At 40.5% G+C, this 18,907-nt stretch overlaps 2 protein-coding genes across 2 annotated transcripts; one reads left to right on the top strand and one right to left on the bottom strand.

Moving 5' to 3' along the window:
- Positions 1–35: 35 nt before the first annotated feature.
- Positions 36–12,589, bottom strand: LOC118430430 (cleavage and polyadenylation specificity factor subunit 3-like). Its single transcript, XM_035841294.1, has 18 exons — positions 12,441–12,589; positions 12,184–12,247; positions 11,577–11,674; positions 8,917–9,045; positions 8,638–8,722; positions 7,832–8,014; positions 7,033–7,183; positions 6,449–6,576; positions 5,913–5,960; positions 5,087–5,245; positions 4,575–4,644; positions 4,370–4,446; positions 3,787–3,939; positions 3,241–3,349; positions 2,651–2,844; positions 2,021–2,108; positions 1,391–1,554; positions 36–642 (listed from the first exon to the last, which is right to left on the bottom strand). The coding sequence occupies exons 1-18, from the start codon at positions 12,509–12,511 to the stop codon at positions 550–552; spliced, it is 2,064 nt and encodes a 687-aa protein (XP_035697187.1). The 5' UTR covers positions 12,512–12,589; the 3' UTR covers positions 36–549.
- Positions 12,564–18,061, top strand: LOC118430432 (D-2-hydroxyglutarate dehydrogenase, mitochondrial-like). Its single transcript, XM_035841299.1, has 7 exons — positions 12,564–12,630; positions 13,119–13,498; positions 14,587–14,784; positions 15,289–15,482; positions 15,936–16,104; positions 16,537–16,823; positions 17,404–18,061. The coding sequence occupies exons 2-7, from the start codon at positions 13,162–13,164 to the stop codon at positions 17,821–17,823; spliced, it is 1,605 nt and encodes a 534-aa protein (XP_035697192.1). The 5' UTR covers positions 12,564–12,630; positions 13,119–13,161; the 3' UTR covers positions 17,824–18,061.
- Positions 18,062–18,907: the final 846 nt, after the last annotated feature.

The following is an 18,907-nucleotide window of genomic DNA, read 5'->3' as shown; positions in this document are numbered from 1 at the left end:
TACAGTCCAAAATACTTGTACTCGATGACAAGTCGTAAGTCAAAGAAAATGTTTATTTTGTACAAAAGATTCCAAGGACTTCAACTTCAATAGACTTTGTGGCAAGGGTTTCCTAACCTAAGCTAAGTTGTGTAACAGCTCTAAATCTTAAAAGCACAAAGGTATCTGACATAAGCTCTTAAAAGATACCATGTTTGTCTATATATAAATAATGGCCATATAGGTCAAAATCTCGTAGCCTAACATATACACATAATACCAAGGATGTTAACAGTTATAGTTAACATAAATGCTTCCATTAACACACTTCCATTTTCCATTTTCAAATAGTTAAGTGGACAACATTACATAAAGTGTATACACAGAATACTTTCACATAAACTATGCTTTCCAGGAAAAACCTTTGACACAAATACAGTGTAACATCAATTGGAAGAGCTAGTGATAAGAATACATTTCAACACTGCATGAAAAACAAATCAAGTTGTCGTCTTGAGAATAGCCTTTCTTAAAGGATTATGTAGAATTTGGAATGAAGGATTGTGTTGACTATCTGTAGACAGGAGTGAGGGAATGATAGAGTCTGCTGACAGACTGAGAAACAGTCTGCTGGAAGTCTTCATCAGCTTCACAGTCCACCTCCTGTAAAAAATAAAGCAAAAATGGTCAGATGGTCTGAAAACCAACTAGCACAATGGTGATATAAGCTGATTCCATATGAAATATTCCTGGTGGAATTGAATGGCTTGGCTATATAGGACTTACAGGGCTCGAAATACTGGGTGCATGTGCACTCTGGTGCACCTAAAATTGGAACTGTGCACCCAATTTTTTTCAGGCACCCAAATATTTTCCTAGGTTTATGTATTGACAGATATCAAGTTTACTAGTATACATCATATTCTTGACATCTAAGTGTTAGAAAGATAATAAAAATGTCTGTCATGTTACTTGTTCAAGAATTTGATAGCTTGTAATTAAATTTTGTTATAAGTTTTTTTTGACATTCTACTTAAATTTAAGCGGTGCACCCCAAATTTTCTTGGTGCACCCAATTTCTTAAGCTGGGTGCACCAGTGCACCTAATCCCAAAAATGAATTTCGAGCCCTGACTTGATTGAGAGGTCCCAGTTCGATTCCTGGCCTTTCTGGACCAGACGTTTTGTCCTTGGGAAAGGTGCTTTACACGACTTTACTCACTCTCTCACTCACTCACAAGGATCTACAACAATCTTTTCCGTACCAAGACAGATGAATATTCTTTGACACATGCACAAATATCCCAAGATTGTCCTCACTTCACAATTGTACAACCTTCCTGCTACAATGTGACCAAACCCTTACTACTAATACCTACAGGTAAAATTTGATTCCAACCAGACTTGCTCACCAGAGTGTCGAGACAGATGTTTGCTGTTTTTCCATCCACAGTGACGGCCATGATGTCACCTTTAGTCATGTGCGTGATGGCCTTCTCCCCATACAGGTCTGTCATCAGCTCCGTTAGTTTGTCTGTGAAGTGCTGCTTGTTGGTCTTGGTTGGTGCAGGCACAACTGCACAAGAGACATCCAACAAAAGGAGCTCATACTTCATGTTTACTTCTTTGATTGAGCAACAGTTAACAGCCATTTCCTGTTTTATTTGTATGTGTGACATAACGGTTTTCATGATAAAATATTCATGATCAAAGATGACAAAACAATGCTACAGCTGACTCTTCAAACTTGGTCTTTCTGTGATAGTGGCGTGTAGTGGCATCAAATAGCAGAATGCTTAGGCTAGAAGGCACGAGATCAAGAGGTTATGGGTTTGATTCCTGGCATCACGGGCTAGACGCTGTCATTGGGGAAAGCTCTTTACACAAGTTTTCTCACTCCACCCTGGTGTAAATACCTGACTTCAACTGGGGAGGTAAAAGGTGGTGGAAGGAGAGGGATGGGCTCTGCCTTTCAATACTGTGTCCTAGACATAGTGGAGTACCAACCCATTGCCCCTACCTTCTCAGAGGGTTATACTTACGTTTCTGCATCTTAGGGTCTGTTCCCACCTTCAGGATCACTGTCACCACTGCATCAGCAAACATGTCATTTACTGGGTTGGCTGTCCACTATTGGTGGAGAAGAACAATTACAACCATTCGTCAAGCAAGAATGACCATCCAAGTTGTATTGTCAAATGAGAACTGTCTGAACAGATGTTAACCATTTCACTGCATCAATACAAGTGTAAAGATATGAGCACACGGTGAATACCAGAACTCAACTAACTTTATTCACATGGGAACGGGATTGGCTGTGCGATGTTCAAATAGCTGGTACCATTCAAGATAACGTATGGGTACTATGGAATCGGTAGGTGTTGTACACCTGATACACAAGCATTACATTGTTCTTGTCCCTGTGGGACTTAATGCGCCAGTAGATGAGATTGTGGAGAAGGAAGTGCACACCCCTCCTTCACCAAAAAAGGCATGTGTAGGGCAGGCAAAAAGACCTAACCTACGACGGCAAGTGACTATCTGCTTACCATTGTCTTTCGAGAAAGATGGATGTCAACAACATCCGTTGAATTTAGTCATAGACCAAGGAAGCCAACAGACCCACTTTCCAATACGTTACAGATTGTCATTTGAGCTGCATGGTTCCCTACCTCCAAGACGACCATGCCAGGCTCCTGGATGATGGTGACAGCCTTGAAGACCCTGAGCGCAGGCTTCTCCTGTACTTCTATCTGTTCCACATCCCCAGACAGCAGCATGAGGTGCTGCTGCAGCAGACTGAAGGGTCCCACATACTGGATACTCTGTCTCTGGGTCACTGTGCTGGTCGCCAGGTCCGTATAATCTGAACAGGAAGGCAAAAGACAAGCATGTCATGATCACAGCTCCTTTCTGTAACTCTGTCTAGATGATCTCTGTATCTAGACCTATCTGCTGTAGTCTTCTGTAATGATAACTCAGGCGCGACGAGGTTTTGCTAACGGTTTATTCAATCTTCCACTGGAGCCTCTGTGCTTCGTAGAGGTATCTTTCTTCTGGTCTCTCCAACTGTCTACTGACGCTATGCATGCGTGTTAATATCTAGCTCATTAATATTAAAGCTAGAGCTCATTACTATTAAGACTTGTCACACTTTCTACAATGTAGGTTGGTACATGTACATACTGTACTTACAAACATGTGCAACACCAGGCTCATTTCATACTGGTAAGTACTAGCTACTAGATGCTGGTTTCCTTACTGGAGATGTCAGAGGGAGCCACCAGGTGGTAGTTGAAGTTCCTCTTGACCAGGATTCCTGACAGTCGGTCACTCTGCTCAGGCTTCTTGGATGCTAGGGAACCCATGACCTAAACAAAAGGAGAAAAACATACAATTCAAACCCCCCAAATTGGCTAAAAGATATGTTTATATGTTAGTATTGGTGCACTGTAGCCACTGGCTATGAAACTAATGTTCTATACACAACAACAGTTGAAGAGAAAAGTAAGAGGTACAACAAAAAACAATAACAAAACATTCTTAGGAAAATTTTCTAGAGTCCAGTACTATAAAAATCTATGAAAATAAGTGTACTTGACAAGGGGGTACAAACTTAGCCACTTTTGGAATTGTGTTCTTGCTGCAAAAGCACTACCTACATTGGCTACATATAGCGGCGAGAAGCAGAACTCAATTTAGAAGCTCTGAGGAAGATGCCTGATAGGCATCGAAACATCAGCAGGTAATAGTAAAACACTATTCAAAATCTGAAGTTCATCTGACATAATTTCTGAGAGTTTCCTACCTTTGCCATCTTCTCTCCCCTGAAGTACAGCTCCACAGCCTGGGTGTTTTTAGGGTTGTGCACCTCGATGTTCACGTCTGGATCATCCTCATACTCACGGATAACAGCTGCCTTCAGTCTGCTCATCTCGTTTGCCTCTCCGTGTACCAAAACCTGAAACACAACAAGTGCAGGAGCTGTTACAGAGGTTGTAGGGGCATTGGTTGTTACCTTAGGGGCATGGATTGGAATACAAAGCCCATCCCTCTCTCTTTTAACTGCCTCTTGACTGTCCAATTGAAGCCGGGTAAGCCATTTTCACACCTGGCTGGAGTGAAGAAAGTTATATTTATAGCCTTTTCCAAAGGCAGAGCATCTAGGAAGGAATGCAAGGAATCAAACTTCTGACCACTTGTCCCATGTTTGCAAGCTAAATCATCAACACCATACCCCAATGACAAAAAAACAAATTTTACACAATAAAAGATTTGAAACATTTTGAGGCAATGATCAAAATGCTACTTGTTACAGAAGAGCATGATTGTATTGCAATGTCACTGTATTAATGTGACAACATCTAAAGAAGTATTGACCAAGTACGTACCACATGTGGAGGCTTGAGCTGTCTGATGAAGTCACTTGTCTGCTGGTAGTCCGTGTGAGCCGAAAAGGAAATGTAATCTGTGGGAGAGAAGTTGGAAGATTATTTCCTAGTTTTACATTCAGAAAACAAACAAAAAGACTTGTAGGACTAATTGTTGACTTGATCATTAACTATATTTGTAAGAATGGGTAAGTTCCAGACTCACCTACTGAACATTTCAGTGGGATTTTCTGCCCTGACATGGTGGTGATCTCTTCTGGTTCTGACATAATGTGCTAGAAAACAAGGACCTTTTGGTTAGATATCATCTAGGACAATGTTATACATATGGTTAGTTCCTGTATGGCTCCAATCTATTAAAGAGAATTGTTTGTTTTCTCACAGTAGACAGCTTAGCTTGCCATTTTGCTAATTATTCATTTATTTCTATTTTCTTTATACAGGACATGCTGAGTGCTTAGTATACTGCTCTACAGATGTGCCCTGCACAGAATAACATGAACAAAATAACATAAAAAAAGAAGTGAGATGAATTCATAAACAAAATACAACCCCAAATAACCAAGCGGTAATCAAAATCGTACATGTACATCGTAAATCAAAGTTAGTGTGGCAAGCTCTGCCTCAAGCCCATTAAGGGAAAGGGCTGGCGACCCCTCGCTGTAAAAACATACGTACCCTGCTAATGAAACAGCGAGGAAACATTCTGATGCTAACCTTTGCTAGTGTCCCCTCTACACAGTAGCCTGCGATGATACACCCATTCCGTCGGTCAGTGCACCAGCTCTCAAACAGCTCCCTGGACAGTCCACTCTGCATCATGCCAGGACTGGCCATCACCACAGATGGACCAATGTCATCAAAGTGGTCCATGCCCTGAGGTGTACAAAAATACAGGTTACTCTGGAGTCCGGACCCTAGGGATGTTCCTGTAGCTCAACTGGTAGCAGCCTTACAGTGGAACTCTTGGTTCCAATTAGTGTTGTTGGTCATTGGGAGCCCCCAGTTCAATCCTGGGTAGGGCATGCCAGTTGGGGCTGCACTCATGTTTTGGGGAGGGGTGAAAAATGCAGGTCCTTTGTTTGAAGAGGTGCCTCAAGAACATCAAGGGGAAGGGCTAGCAACTCCTCTCTGTATCCTGTTACTGAAAAAGCGAGAAAAGGTTGCTGCCCTATATGCCACTTAACACGACTAAAGGGTCTGAACAAAATTCATAAACGAACTCCCAACCATTAAAATTTGGACGACAATCTGGGACTTGTGTTTTCCATAGAGAATAAGTATCAGATTACATTTCCTATGATGAATAAGTTGACAGAGCTATTGAAATCATATTAAAAATTAATTTTCAAATGTCTGTCAGAAACGTATACCAGTAAATAACTGCAGTAAAAAAGGGCTTCTCACAACAATTCTTACATAGTTCAAACCACTGTCTTTTCTTGTGACTGAGAAAACCTTCAAATCACAAATCAGTATCTAAAAAGGTACATCACATGACCTTATCCTCCCTTACTAGGAACAGAAAGTCTTGTACTCTTACCTTGAGGTTGGAGATGTGCTTAAACACAAATGGATTACTGACTGAAATCTGCAGAAGAAAAGCACAGTAAATATGACCATTATTAGCAATGGGAATGACAGAGACTATGCATTTATTTTCTTCATCAGTGCATGAAATACAGACAGCAAGGTGCCTGTTTTCAGTGTATACAAAAAACACAGCACATTAAATTTCAAGTAATATGTCACTATTTGAACACACATTTTTCAGCCAATGGACTAATAAAGTATCAAAGTACATTAAAAAAGATATTGTGATTTGCATCTGTCGTGTTACTATGTTGAAAACAACCATAATGATTAATGCTTGAAAGTTCATCTTTGTAGGTAAATTTGTATTGGAGTTGTAATTTTTTTGTGTTGGAAATTACAATTCAACTCATGCTTATTGTAAAATCATGGCCAAAGGCAAATTGCATGTACAGTCTCAAATTAAGACAAAGAGTAAAGTAATGTACTACATAGCACTAATGTCTATCAACTATAAGGTTATGTATACATTCTCGAAAATCTGACCTGTTTGCGAATTTTCTCATTCATGGCGTTGATGTAAGTCTGGTACACGGCCATGCACTTCTTGGCCAGTGAGGAGGCATAGTAGATGGGGATGTCATGGAGCTCAGGGTGGTTACTCCAGTACTCGTCTGCAGGAAAGATGTGCAAAACAATTACATATAACATGTTATCACGGTACAAACTATTTGACTGCATTTGGCTGCCTCTGAAAAAGACAAGGCTATTTTCTATCCAAGAGAAAGATTCTAGATATGCCCGAGGCTAATGATCTAAGCCCCCTTTCACCACGTGGTGATCACTGAGCAACTTACGTGTGACAAAAATTGGACTTGTGTCACCACTGATTTTACACTTGCAATATAATACAGTATAAGTATAAGCATTATTTAAAAGACAGCAAAACAAACAGACTGTTTACAAATTTGTTCTTAATCTACGAAATTTGTTGAGCAATCTTTCAAATTTTTGTTCAATCATTGCTTGCAGTCTCTAGTGTAATGGGGGTGTTAGTAACCATACTATAAAGTGAGTGAGACATTAATGTCAAAGATTTTTGAGTAAGCTGAATACCAATAGTATTTCACCTAATATCAGCAGCAGCTCCTGTGCCCTTCCCAGAGCAAACACCGGTATGAGACACCTGCCTCCCCTGTTGACGATGTCGTGTACGGTACTCGTGAAACGGGCTTCCCTCTCCTCTCGCTTTTCATGGATGTGTGTACCGTATGTCGCTTCCTTCACAAACATGTCATACAGAGGTATTAGTAGAAAGAAACACACCATTAACTTTCATTCATATGTCTAACTACCAACGCTGGTGAACTTTCATGCTTTTCACATAAACTTTTATCACCTTTCCTATCATAATTACAGAGAAGAACCTTTGACAAAACATGGTTTTTGGTGCTATCTTTCAACTAAATCAAACTTAGTGTTAAGACATTTAGGCAGTGCTCAAAACCACTTTTTTATCTTATTGAGAATAAATACAAAGGCTTATAATATGGAAGTTCTGTTTTAAAATGCAAATTTCAGGTTGTGCACTGCGTTACTGGATTTGAAACTAAGTGGGGCCAAGTAAAATGTGGTTGCATTTGCAAGTGTGAAAGTGGGTATTTCGAGCACTGTTTGAGATATACATTTTAGTAACATACAACATAATTATTCTACTTCCTAAAATCCAATACTGTATATGAAGTTAAACTGGGAGGTTCTGTTCCCTGTAGTCAACCATAACCATAAACCAGTGTCAATGTGCAGTTACATAGTTTTCCTCAGTCAACCTGCAAATGAAATTACTGGTCATAAACCTAACATTGAGAATGTACATGTAGATATATTAGATGTTACAGAAAGATCAGAGTGTTTTGATGATGAACTTACTATGATGAGGACATCAGGATGGATGGCAGGCACCTCTGCTGCCATGAGATGTCTGTCCTCCTGCCGGGAGAAGTCTCCTGTGTACAGGATCTTCACACCTGCGATCTCTATCATAAACATGGCTGCACCCAGCACATGGCCTGCATTGTAGCACCAGAACTTGATGCCATTGACATCTGTCTCCTATGGTGTGCAAAAAATAAAAGATAAAAATAAAAATTAATGGTTCTTGGTAAATGTCAATGTGCAGATGTTGGTGCATTGGGGCACCAAATATGTACCAGTACTGAGTAGTGTGTTTTTTGGCACGCATTTAGACACATTAGCCATGGAGGCATGGTTGGTGCCACTCCAATGTAAGGGAAAGTTGTGTAAAGTGCCTTTCCTAATAAAAGGGCACAATGTCAGGACACGGTGGGTATCAAACTTGGGACCTCTTGATTTGGAGCCAAACCCGCTACTAGTTACACCACACCAATGCCACAAGGCGTGCAAAAAGTTGTCAAGTGATAATCAACATCACCAGTCACAGGTCACAAGAGAACTCTAAAAACGAGATCTACTGGGTTTTATAAGACACAGAGTGCGCCTGGAAAGCTCCCTAAGTAGCAAACTTTGTTGTGTGAAATTGTTAAAATATTTTGCCAAATGATAAAATTCTTTTCAGTTTAGTAGTTATTCAGTCACTTACACGCTCACTATCCAATGAGTGTGTGAGTGCTCCCCGTTTGACTGGACATGTAAAATAAATAATGAGCTTGAACTATTAACAAAAACACTTTAACCCATGTACAATGCATTCTTACCTGGTGGAAGTTGACTGTTTCTATCTTATCCATGCTGGCACTTAGGTCATTCTCTGTGTACAACATGTCTTCTGATGAAATGTTGCTGAATAAAAACAGGAAATATGTCATAAATACAGAGAGAAAACAATGTTGTCACTGTATTAGGGAGTTTCAGAATGTCTACAGTCTTTTTGTTAAAATATACAATAAGTAGAAGTAAATTATTCCTCTGATGTGTTTTCAAGTGACTAAAGAGGATTGGATAAGATATGATCTATAGTATAGTGCTGGCCTTACCTGACTTTGATGTAATCTGACAACAGCCACTTGTAGATGGCCTTAGTGGCATGAGTCATGAACACACGTCCACGGAAACTGGTCTTGGTCAGGAAATACGGCAGGCCTCCACAGTGGTCCAGATGGAAGCTAGGGTGGAGTGGAAACAGTTGGTTACATGTATCATCACGAGATAATCATCTTCTTCAATATCTACTCTTCAACAAGTCTAAACATACATTTATCTTTGGTGATCTAGTCTATAAATCAAAGATTTCTTCCTGGAACAATTGATGTATACCTTGTCCATGTGATCATGACTATGAGTGAGTGAGTTAGTGAGTGATCATTAGCTACTATGAAGGCATTTACTTTGGCAGTGGTTTTATTTGCAGTTGGAGGGAAAAAGAGGTGTTTGAAGTTCTGTTGAAACAATCTTGCTAGAGTCGATTCCGAGTCACCGAGAGGGTTTTGAAATAATATTTGTAGTAAGTTTGAACTATTCTAAGTAAAAGAATATTTCAGCCACTGAAGTTCTAAACTGTTCAAACAATTGAAGATGAAAGTTTGAACATGTTTGAACCAGTGTTTCCGCCAGAGGGGCGTCCACCCGTCCAATGACGGTCTCATTTCGTTTTGGACGGCTTGAACGCAACCAGAGGCCGTCCTCATAAAAAAATTGCGACCCACATTTTGCCGAGAAATCTGTACAAAGTGGATAAATGTAAACCGCAGTTTTGTGTTTTGTATTGAAGCTAGAGGCTTAGGGGACGCCGTCCACAGTCAGAAAGCCGCTTACTGTTTGTTTTGCTATTGTTATGGTTGTTGACAATGTGTGTCGGCGGCCTTTCGCATACGATTAAAACCCGTTTTTCAAGGTCTCAGTTATGCGAATTTGCCCTGAGTCACATTTCGGTAGGTCGATCTCGCTATAAGTATAACACTACAAACTAAACTTTGTTATTGGGAGAAATAAGACAACACACTAACTTTGTCTAGATTAACAACTTTAGTCTCTGTTTTCATCGTCAATCATCGTAAACAAAACAAAACACAATCAGAAACATGTGCCCACCGGCCCGGGTGCTCGGCACGGGAAATCCCCGACCTCGTTCTAGTTCGTTATCGGCAACACATTGGAAAAATAAAGTGTTCACATAAGAGGTGATGGACGTAAAAAACATCAAGTATAACTTTGGTTCCTTTTGATATGAGTTTTGAGCCCGCAAAATCTCCGAAAACGGCAGAAATTTTCGGGATAAATAAGCTCCAATATGGCGCTCGAGAGCTTGTTGTTTATCCTGGCCAATCACAGCGCTAGTTTCCCATGACGTCGCTAGCTTTCCCAGATCTCGCGAGAAGTCACCACGGGAGATTGCGGGATTTTGGCCGCCATTACGCACATTGCCGCCGATAGACGATGTTTTTAGTCATTTCTGAACGCAAATTTCTCGATCTATGGAAGGTTTTAGATGATTTATAAGTATACCACAACATAAAATACAATATATACAAATGTTATTTCTTTTTTGAAAGTCCAAGAACCGTTTCTGGAACTTTTTAAAAGTAGTAGTACCCGTTCGGTGCGGCATACCGGTACGCAGCAGAAATCAAAACATCCTTGTTGTTACGGCACTGAATTTTATCGGACGTTAGTTGTTTTGTTTTTTCTTGCGACAGTTAGCCGTTAACTTGAATTTTCGCGGTTTTACAATTAAAATTAATTTTCGCGGTTTTTTAATTAAATTTAATTTTCGCGGTTTTCACGCCCCAAGGTGGACGGCCTCCCAGCTGAGGTCTGGCGGAAACACTGCTTTGAACCTATCTATATATGTTGGAAACATTTGGAAATTACTGGTACAAATATCTCTTTATTTAGAACAATTTAGAAACATCTATGTGTTTTTGTTATTGTTTGGAACATGTGATTACATGTTCCAACAATTTGTGTAATTTTTTTCCTCCATAAAAACTTTTATTACCCCCATAAACCAAACTGCTAAGCTAGGTCTTTTGTTTGGGTCTTCTATTTTTAGATTTTCTTTAGGAGACACTGGTGGCTCTTTTGTGAGAAGGTGTCAGACAGACAGAATTTCCTGTACTTGGCAGGGATGTGTGAATTGCCCTCTTCCCAGCCCACTGACCCAGTTTTACCATTTTGTTTTCATGTTCGAACATATGATCACATTTGATCACAAATGATGAATCTATGTTGGAATGGTTTAGAAACTAACAGAAATAACATTTTTGATGTTAGAAATGTTTCTAACATGTATGAACACAATGAAAAATATTTAGAACATTGCGCAGATGTTATAAATAGTTCTAAACAGTTACTTATCATAGTTAGAATGTTATAAAGATTTCCAAAATGTTGGAACAAAAGGCAAGAAATACCCTCTTGGTAATATGGAATCGACTCTATACAGTAGAATTGCAAAATACATATTTGCAGAGTTATGATTTTGCGGGCGGAAGAGGCCACTGCAAAAAAAAAAAATTCAACGTTCTAATTTTGGTTTGAATCAATCAACAGCAAAAAACAATCGTGGACATCATACTCTCCATAAAGCAGTCAAGGAAAACATGAATGGTAATCTCAATTTTTTGCAAATATTTTCAACACTTACTGATTTGTTCACAGTTTCAGTAGGCTTGCCATAATGATAATGCACACTTACTGACTGATTAACAGGAGGTCAATCTCTTCAGGGTCAATCAGGTCAAGGAACGGCAGGGCGTTCAACCCGTTGAGTCCTGGATGGATCCCAGTATCAAGCTGGTGAGGACACACAAAAACGCTTAAATGACAAACATGTTGTTGAGCACATAGACAACATTATTACCTGGAAGTTCTGAAAACAATTCTTAAGGCTGCAGTTTTTCTCTTCAAGAATGTGACAGAGTGGAAGACTCTAGTCTAAGTTCTTAAGGTTCAACTAACAGTAAGCAATGAAGATACAGTATTACTGTAAATGCAGAATGTTTGCGGCCGTTTTATGTTCGCAGTTTTTGTGGTGACCACTTCACCGCAAACATAAAACCACCGCAAACTTCCTTGTAGTTAGTCTGCATAGCTGTCTGGAGTTTTTACTGATGCTATGAATATTTTTGATTTTTACGTTGAAGAAATTTCTGTCCTATTGATATGTGGCAACTTGCTAGGCAAAGACAAATCTCGGACATGGGTATCCAAATTCTGCATAATTTTTTGTTGTATGGTGTTCAAAGCATCTTAGTTTTTCACCTATTAATTCTTCTAACATGATGCATGAGAAATATACTCACCATAATCTTCTTCCCTTTAAACTCCAGCATGTGACAGGACCTGCCTACCTCCTGTCCTGCACCCCTGCAGAATAAAACGTGTGGTTTCACATAGTGAAGTTGGTGTTGTGGTGTGCATGGGAAAAATGTTGAGGGGGAGGGGGGCAGAACAAAGACACTGTTTTCTTTCGTGCATATTAAAGCTGTATCTTAACAGTAATCACTGTGATAATACCTGGATAATACAGGAAATAATAGATGGTTTGAGAATGACTTACAGCGGTCTTATGCTGAGCAAATCGCTCTCTTCCGCGGGAACTTGCGCATCCATGCGTCGTTTGGCCGCCATGTTGTTTCTCTTCTCGTACTTGTCGTAGTCTCGCGAGAGTTGAGGTCCGTCACTTCTGACCGCAGCTGCCAGATTAAATAAAGGTATCAGGTGTCAGATGACAGCCGTCGGTGCTATGGGTATGTAGGCTGGTCTTTATTTTGCTGCATAATATTTCATAGTTGGAGAAAGGGTACCAGTATTACTTTGGAAATTGCCTTACAAACGACAGATGCCTATTCACCTGTCTCATGTAAGGTGTAAGATGGGAGATTGCATCACCTCCTTGGTTGAAAGAAATCATGATCATGAAACGGTCACAAGAAGACACAAATGCTTGGAACATTAATTTGATGGCCAGTAGATGAACGACAGCACAGATGTTCGGATGTTTCACGCTAGGACATATTGAATTTACTGTGGATATTTCATATCTATCGTAAATCAATGTTTACGGATGTTGACTCACGGTGAGGAAATGTTGAGTGAAAGGTCATGATATGATATTAAATGAACGTCCAATCCAACCCTCAAAAATTGCAATTATATTTAGAAGCGGCACAGATTATATATGATTAAATCATTTGGATAAAAAGATGCCGAGAGTCGTTGTTTTATTTTCTTCCAGGGTCAACCGTTGTTAACATTACAACAACTACTACACTGCGGCAATGAGACGAAGCAACGTCATCCGGTATGCACTTGAACAATACACGTCGTATCGTGTTCCCAACATACAATGTGCCCAGTCAGTATGGTACACACAAAGTACAAACAACACTTTTGCTGTCTGGAGAAGGAGGGTACACTGCAGTACGGCTTTGGCACAAAAGAGACCAGAGCGAGTTCAGTTGAGCTCGGTGCGTTTCCCTCAACTGAAGAGGGGAGATTTTGCCAGAGTGACGGACCGAGACCTGCAGGTTTTTGAGCGGCTCGTTCCTTCACGTGTGCTGACCGAACCGGATGACATTGAAGGGCATAACGTGGACTGGTCAGGGACCTGCAGAGGTCAGTTTAATTAGTTACAGATCATTGACTTAACTAACTAGCTAACGAAACTAATTAACGAAGTTAACTTACGTGAACTGACTTTCCTTCTTATTCAGCAAGGTTAGTCGTTTTGATCAAGAAGGTCAAAGGGTGTTTTCGTTAAATACATATTAAGAAAAGTTGAGAGGGAAGCAAATAAGACGTCCCAACAGACACCTGCCCCATGATGCAAACAGTATTCAATGATTAATGATGACATTTGTTTGTCTCAAACAAACGTTTTACGTACTTCCTTAGTATACCTGTATACAACAAGTAACGCTGCCAGAATGGTGTTAGGCAGGTAGATGTACATAACAGAATAAAAAAAAAAATAACCCCACTACCAAGGGAAACAGACTGGCTACAAATCTAGTCTCTACCACACTCCGGATCGCTGGAAAATCGTGGAAATGGAACAAATAGAGAGGAATATAACCGGCCAAGGAACAGCTCGCGATCCCAGGACGATCGCGTGCTGTTCCCTGGCCGGTTATATTCCTCTGGCCGGCTTACTCCTCTGATTTGTTCCACTTTCTACGATTTTTCCAGCGATCCGGAGTCTGGTAGAGACTACTACAAATCGGGCAATTTGCATGTTGCTATTCGGACTGCCTCTTTCATCAGATCGTGAGGCCTGCACTGAAAACTCTCAATTCTCCAACTCCCTATATGAGTCTGACGTTTCCGTTAAGTGTGTATGCATGTTTGTGTTGCCAACGCCAGGGAACCATCGGCATACTCAACGTGATTTTCAATGCAAACCGCATTTTCTGTGTCCATTTCAGAGGCAATTCGAAAGTTTTGGCGAACTAATGCGTTTATAAAGGCTGTTTTCTTGATTTCTATCACACATTTCCGACTCACTTTGCGATATGACACGACGACGTTTTACCCTAATGTCCGATTCATGCCATAAAAGCTTATGCGATTATGTCATTCCATATTTATAACGGAGCGAATGGAAAATGGTTTGGGTTTTCAGAATTTTATGCAAATCTCAGATTTACGCCAATGGCCGTGATGCAATTATTTAGTGTTTACTGTATGTGTGTGTGTACGTCCAGGTGATGGGCAGGTTCTCCTCCGCCCCAAGACGACAGAAGAAGTATCGGCTATCCTGCGGTACTGTAACGGCCGGAGACTGGCGGTGGTGCCGCAGGGAGGTAACACGGGACTGGTGGGCGGCAGTGTGCCTGTGTTCGATGAGGTCATCATCTCTCTGTCGCTCATGGACAAAATCATCAGTCTGGACGAAATCTCAGGTTGGCATCAAATGTTTATTGGTACTTGTCCCGATGTCTTGATTAGTGTGTCAATATACTTGCCTCAATAGCAAACTCTCTGGACCTTTTTTTGTCTCATGGTACACTTTTGCTGGCCATATCTTTTTTCAAACTGGAATGGGTACAAACGTCCCAGTACAAAAAGAAATGGCCAGCAAAATTATGAGCTAGAAAATAGCCGAAAAGTATGAGCTGATAAAGGACCCAGATAGCCTGCTATAGAGGCTATGTCAATACCACGATGTAATCTGGTAATTATTATATATAAAGCCTTTGTGCACGTGTATTGAAATATTTTAACTTTTTAGCCAGAGTTAAGATCCCGTCCCGATCCCTCATCTTGCACATTTACAATGCCATGGTAATTCTCATGGATACAAGATTAAAGATATGCTTCACGGTACGGCTATATAGCTAAGCCCAAAGGGCTTTGAGCAGGGCACCAGTCCTAAAATATCGCACCTACACTTGCCATTGCCACAGGTGTTCTTGTATGCCAGGCGGGCTGTGTGGTGGACAAAATTAACGGAGCCTTGGAGCCACATGGTTTGATGACGCCACATATCCTGGGGTCAAAGGGCAGCTGTCAAATTGGAGGCAATATCTCCACAAATGCCGGAGGTCTACGCATGCTCAGATATGGTAACCTTCATGGCAACGTCCTAGGGGTTGAAGCTGTAAGTAATTTTTTGAGACTATAAAACTGTGGTCTTAAGGTAGTACTTGCATTACCAAATCACTTATGTCCGTTCTGATTTATTGTGCAATTTATTTTTAGTGATTGACAATAACAATAAAGCTTATTGCATAATGATTGGATAACTAAGTTTGATATCTAGATTCTGATGTACCAAGATACTGTTTTCATATATAGCAAAATGACCTTACCTTTGCTTAGCTCGTTAGAACATGGATTTATAATAAAGGCAATATATGGTAGTTAATTGTTGACAAAACATATATCAAGGAGGATTTAACCTCCTTGCATACATGAACATTGAATGTGATGAGCGTGAGGATCTCTTATCTGTTTAACCGATTGAATGTGATGAAAGACTTATGATGATACCATTGCCGAGAGTGCAATGACTGTATCAGGTCAACAAAAGGGTGTCCTATCGCATACTCAGGTACTAGCGAACGGGGATGTTTTAGACTGTCTGTCTACCCTGAGGAAAGACAACACCGGGTATGACCTCAAGCAGCTGTTTATTGGTTCAGAAGGCTCACTTGGAGTCGTCACTGCTGCCTCAGTTCTCTGTCCCAGGATTCCTGGCGCCGTTAGCGTCGCTCTTTTGGGTAAGCTGCCAAAAGGCCACAGGCCACCTATGAAGTCTCTTATTCAAATACATAGAAAACATGTAAAAAAAAGTCTGTGTTTTTTTTTTTTGCAAAATAGAATAGCCAAAATCCTTACTGTAATTTACAGCTCAAAAATGCCAACATTTCCCGAGGAACTTCACCAAAAATATTGTTTTCTCTAACGAATTTATAAGTCTAGAAACATATAGAGTAGCATAGATAGGAACGAGGTACATGTATTCGACTTTGTTATTGGCCTGGTTCAAATAATAATGTACCAGTATGGTGGCGCTCATTAGGACACCAAAATGTGACAAAAATTGGCTAAATAAAAGCTTTGATGTCATCTTACAAACTGATATCTTTAGTGCAACAAAATGTGTTACCCATTGCCGATTGCTGTTAAATTTCTCAATTTTTATATTCTAGGGTGCGACTCATTTGCTCAGGTTTTGCAAACGTACGATGCTGCTAAGACAATGCTGCAGGAGATTCTATCTGCTGTTGAGTTCATGGACCGAGCCAGTATGGAAGTGGTACAGGAGAACCTCCAGCTTACATGTCCTCTGGGAGCTCACAGCTACTACGTACTGGTGGAGACGTCAGGATCAAATGCTGCTCATGATGAAGAGAAGCTGAACAGCCTGCTGGGATATGTGATGGAGAACGGGATTGTTGGTGATGGCACCGTCGCAACTGAACCATCGAAAGTCCAGGTAAAGTACAATGATATGATCATGAACATTAATAGTTTTAAAATGATGATGAAGAAATACAAGTACGATGCAGTGGACAACATGCGCACCTCCTAGACGTCCCTTCTATATTTGCAACAAAATCTCTTGCAATTGATGTTATCGGACATTACGACATTACAGGTAGCAAAATACCTCTGTCAATCACTTTGAGAGTAGCTTTCTTTTAAATTTGCAACATCGTGAAAGCGAAATATATCTTTCTAATCAGGTTGAATAGCTTTTCCCTATCCATTCAAAAGATAGAATAATAATCTTTACTCACACAACAGAAGTACAGAGACTTTCTTAACGTCGCAGACTTCTACATCTATACACACTATTACATACAAACAAATGAGTACAAACGGAGTAACAAATGAATGGGTATATGAAAATATCAACATGTTGTGTTTAACATATATAGTTTACGCCACTTTTTTTCCATGGTCTAAAGATGGTTTTAGAAGACTGCAGCTCAATGTCATTCAAAGACCTTGCTTGTTTCCATAGCTCTAGATTGGAGAAAAATGATATTTTCTTTTCGGCCATGTTGTTCCAGTCTATATGGGCGTTGAGGGAGAATGTGGCGGTTGCTCTGCGAAGGGACGGCTGTGTCTACAAGTATGACGTCACCGTTCCCATGTCCAGATTCTACGACCTTGTAGCGGACACCAGGGAGCGAGTCGGGACCGATGTGACCAGGGTGGTTGGTTACGGCCACCTCGGGGAGAGCGACATTCATCTGAACGTCACCTGTCCGCAACACAGTGATGAGGTCTTTGATGCCCTGGAGCCGTGGGTCTATGACTGGGTGGCCAAGTGTAAGGGAAGCGTGAGCGCAGAACACGGGATGGGGATACTGAAGAGAGACTATCTGTATCACAGTAACACTGGACCAGCGGTACTCTTAATGAAACAACTTAAGAAACTGATGGACCCAAAAGGAATCCTTAACCCGTACAAAATCTTCCCAGACTGAGACGATCTTATTCACAAGTGATTAATATGCTTTGTATCATATCAGAAATACATCTACTACAGTAAAATGTAATACATCTTAGTATTGAACACAGCTCTAAGACGTTGTGATTAGTTTAACTATGATGTTCATAAGGAATACCATGTTGTCGTAAAGTAATGTAGTAGGAATGGGGAATAAAAAATAACGATTTCATGAATTGTTTCCAAACAATTAGACGCAATATTTGGGTATCAGGACACATGACTAAGGGCTTTTTACCATTTCCTATGATAATCTTTACTCCGTGCTCAATAGTAACATTAAAGCACTAATCAATAGAAGAGGTTGGTAATACTTCGTGGAATTATCCAAATCCAAAGATCACTAACTTGTCAATTCCCTCGAATTCATCGAAAAGGACATCGAAATTCATTCACAGGAAAGCAGATCAAGAAGCATTATTAAGTCATACTGAATGGGATCCGGAAATCTTGATCAATGACGTCAAATAATTAACGCAAGTTTCAACAGTGAGACAGCTCTTAACTATGACAGACTTGACGTATGTGTAAAACAAGTGAGAACAGCAAAACGTGACCAGACTACAGTCGGGAATGTGTGTGTTGGCATTTACTTTTGTCTCAAGCCTTTTGTTCGTTTCAATTATAGAAAAATCCTGTTTTTCAACTCGTCACCTTCGGACAATTTGTTGCGACGTCATTCGGGACCAAACCCAAGTCAGGCACTGTTCATACCTACATTCTCTGACGGCGTCAGCATCAGAATCTCGCCTCTTTTGGTCCAAACGGTGGGTATTTAGTGTATTTTGACAGTGCACTGAGACGGGTGATCAGTAACAGTATCAGACAGTCTGTTGCGCTGTGCAGAAATATGCAGGTGTGGCGCATTCCGCTGATATGAATGAAACGTTGGGAAAGTTTTCTGCCTGTCCAAATTTGAAGATATATAAATGTATGACGGTGACAATGTGAGTGCGAACATTGTGTGTGCTTGCACTCGGGTGTATGTATGTATGTGTAGTACGTGTGCGTGTGTGTGTGTGTCTGTGCGTGTGTGTATGTCTCTCAGCTCTCTCTCTCTC

This window comes from Branchiostoma floridae, chromosome 14 (assembly GCF_000003815.2).
Source record: "Branchiostoma floridae strain S238N-H82 chromosome 14, Bfl_VNyyK, whole genome shotgun sequence".
Classification (NCBI taxonomy): domain Eukaryota; kingdom Metazoa; phylum Chordata; class Leptocardii; order Amphioxiformes; family Branchiostomatidae; genus Branchiostoma; species Branchiostoma floridae.
This window is presented reverse-complemented; position numbering and strand designations above follow the sequence as displayed.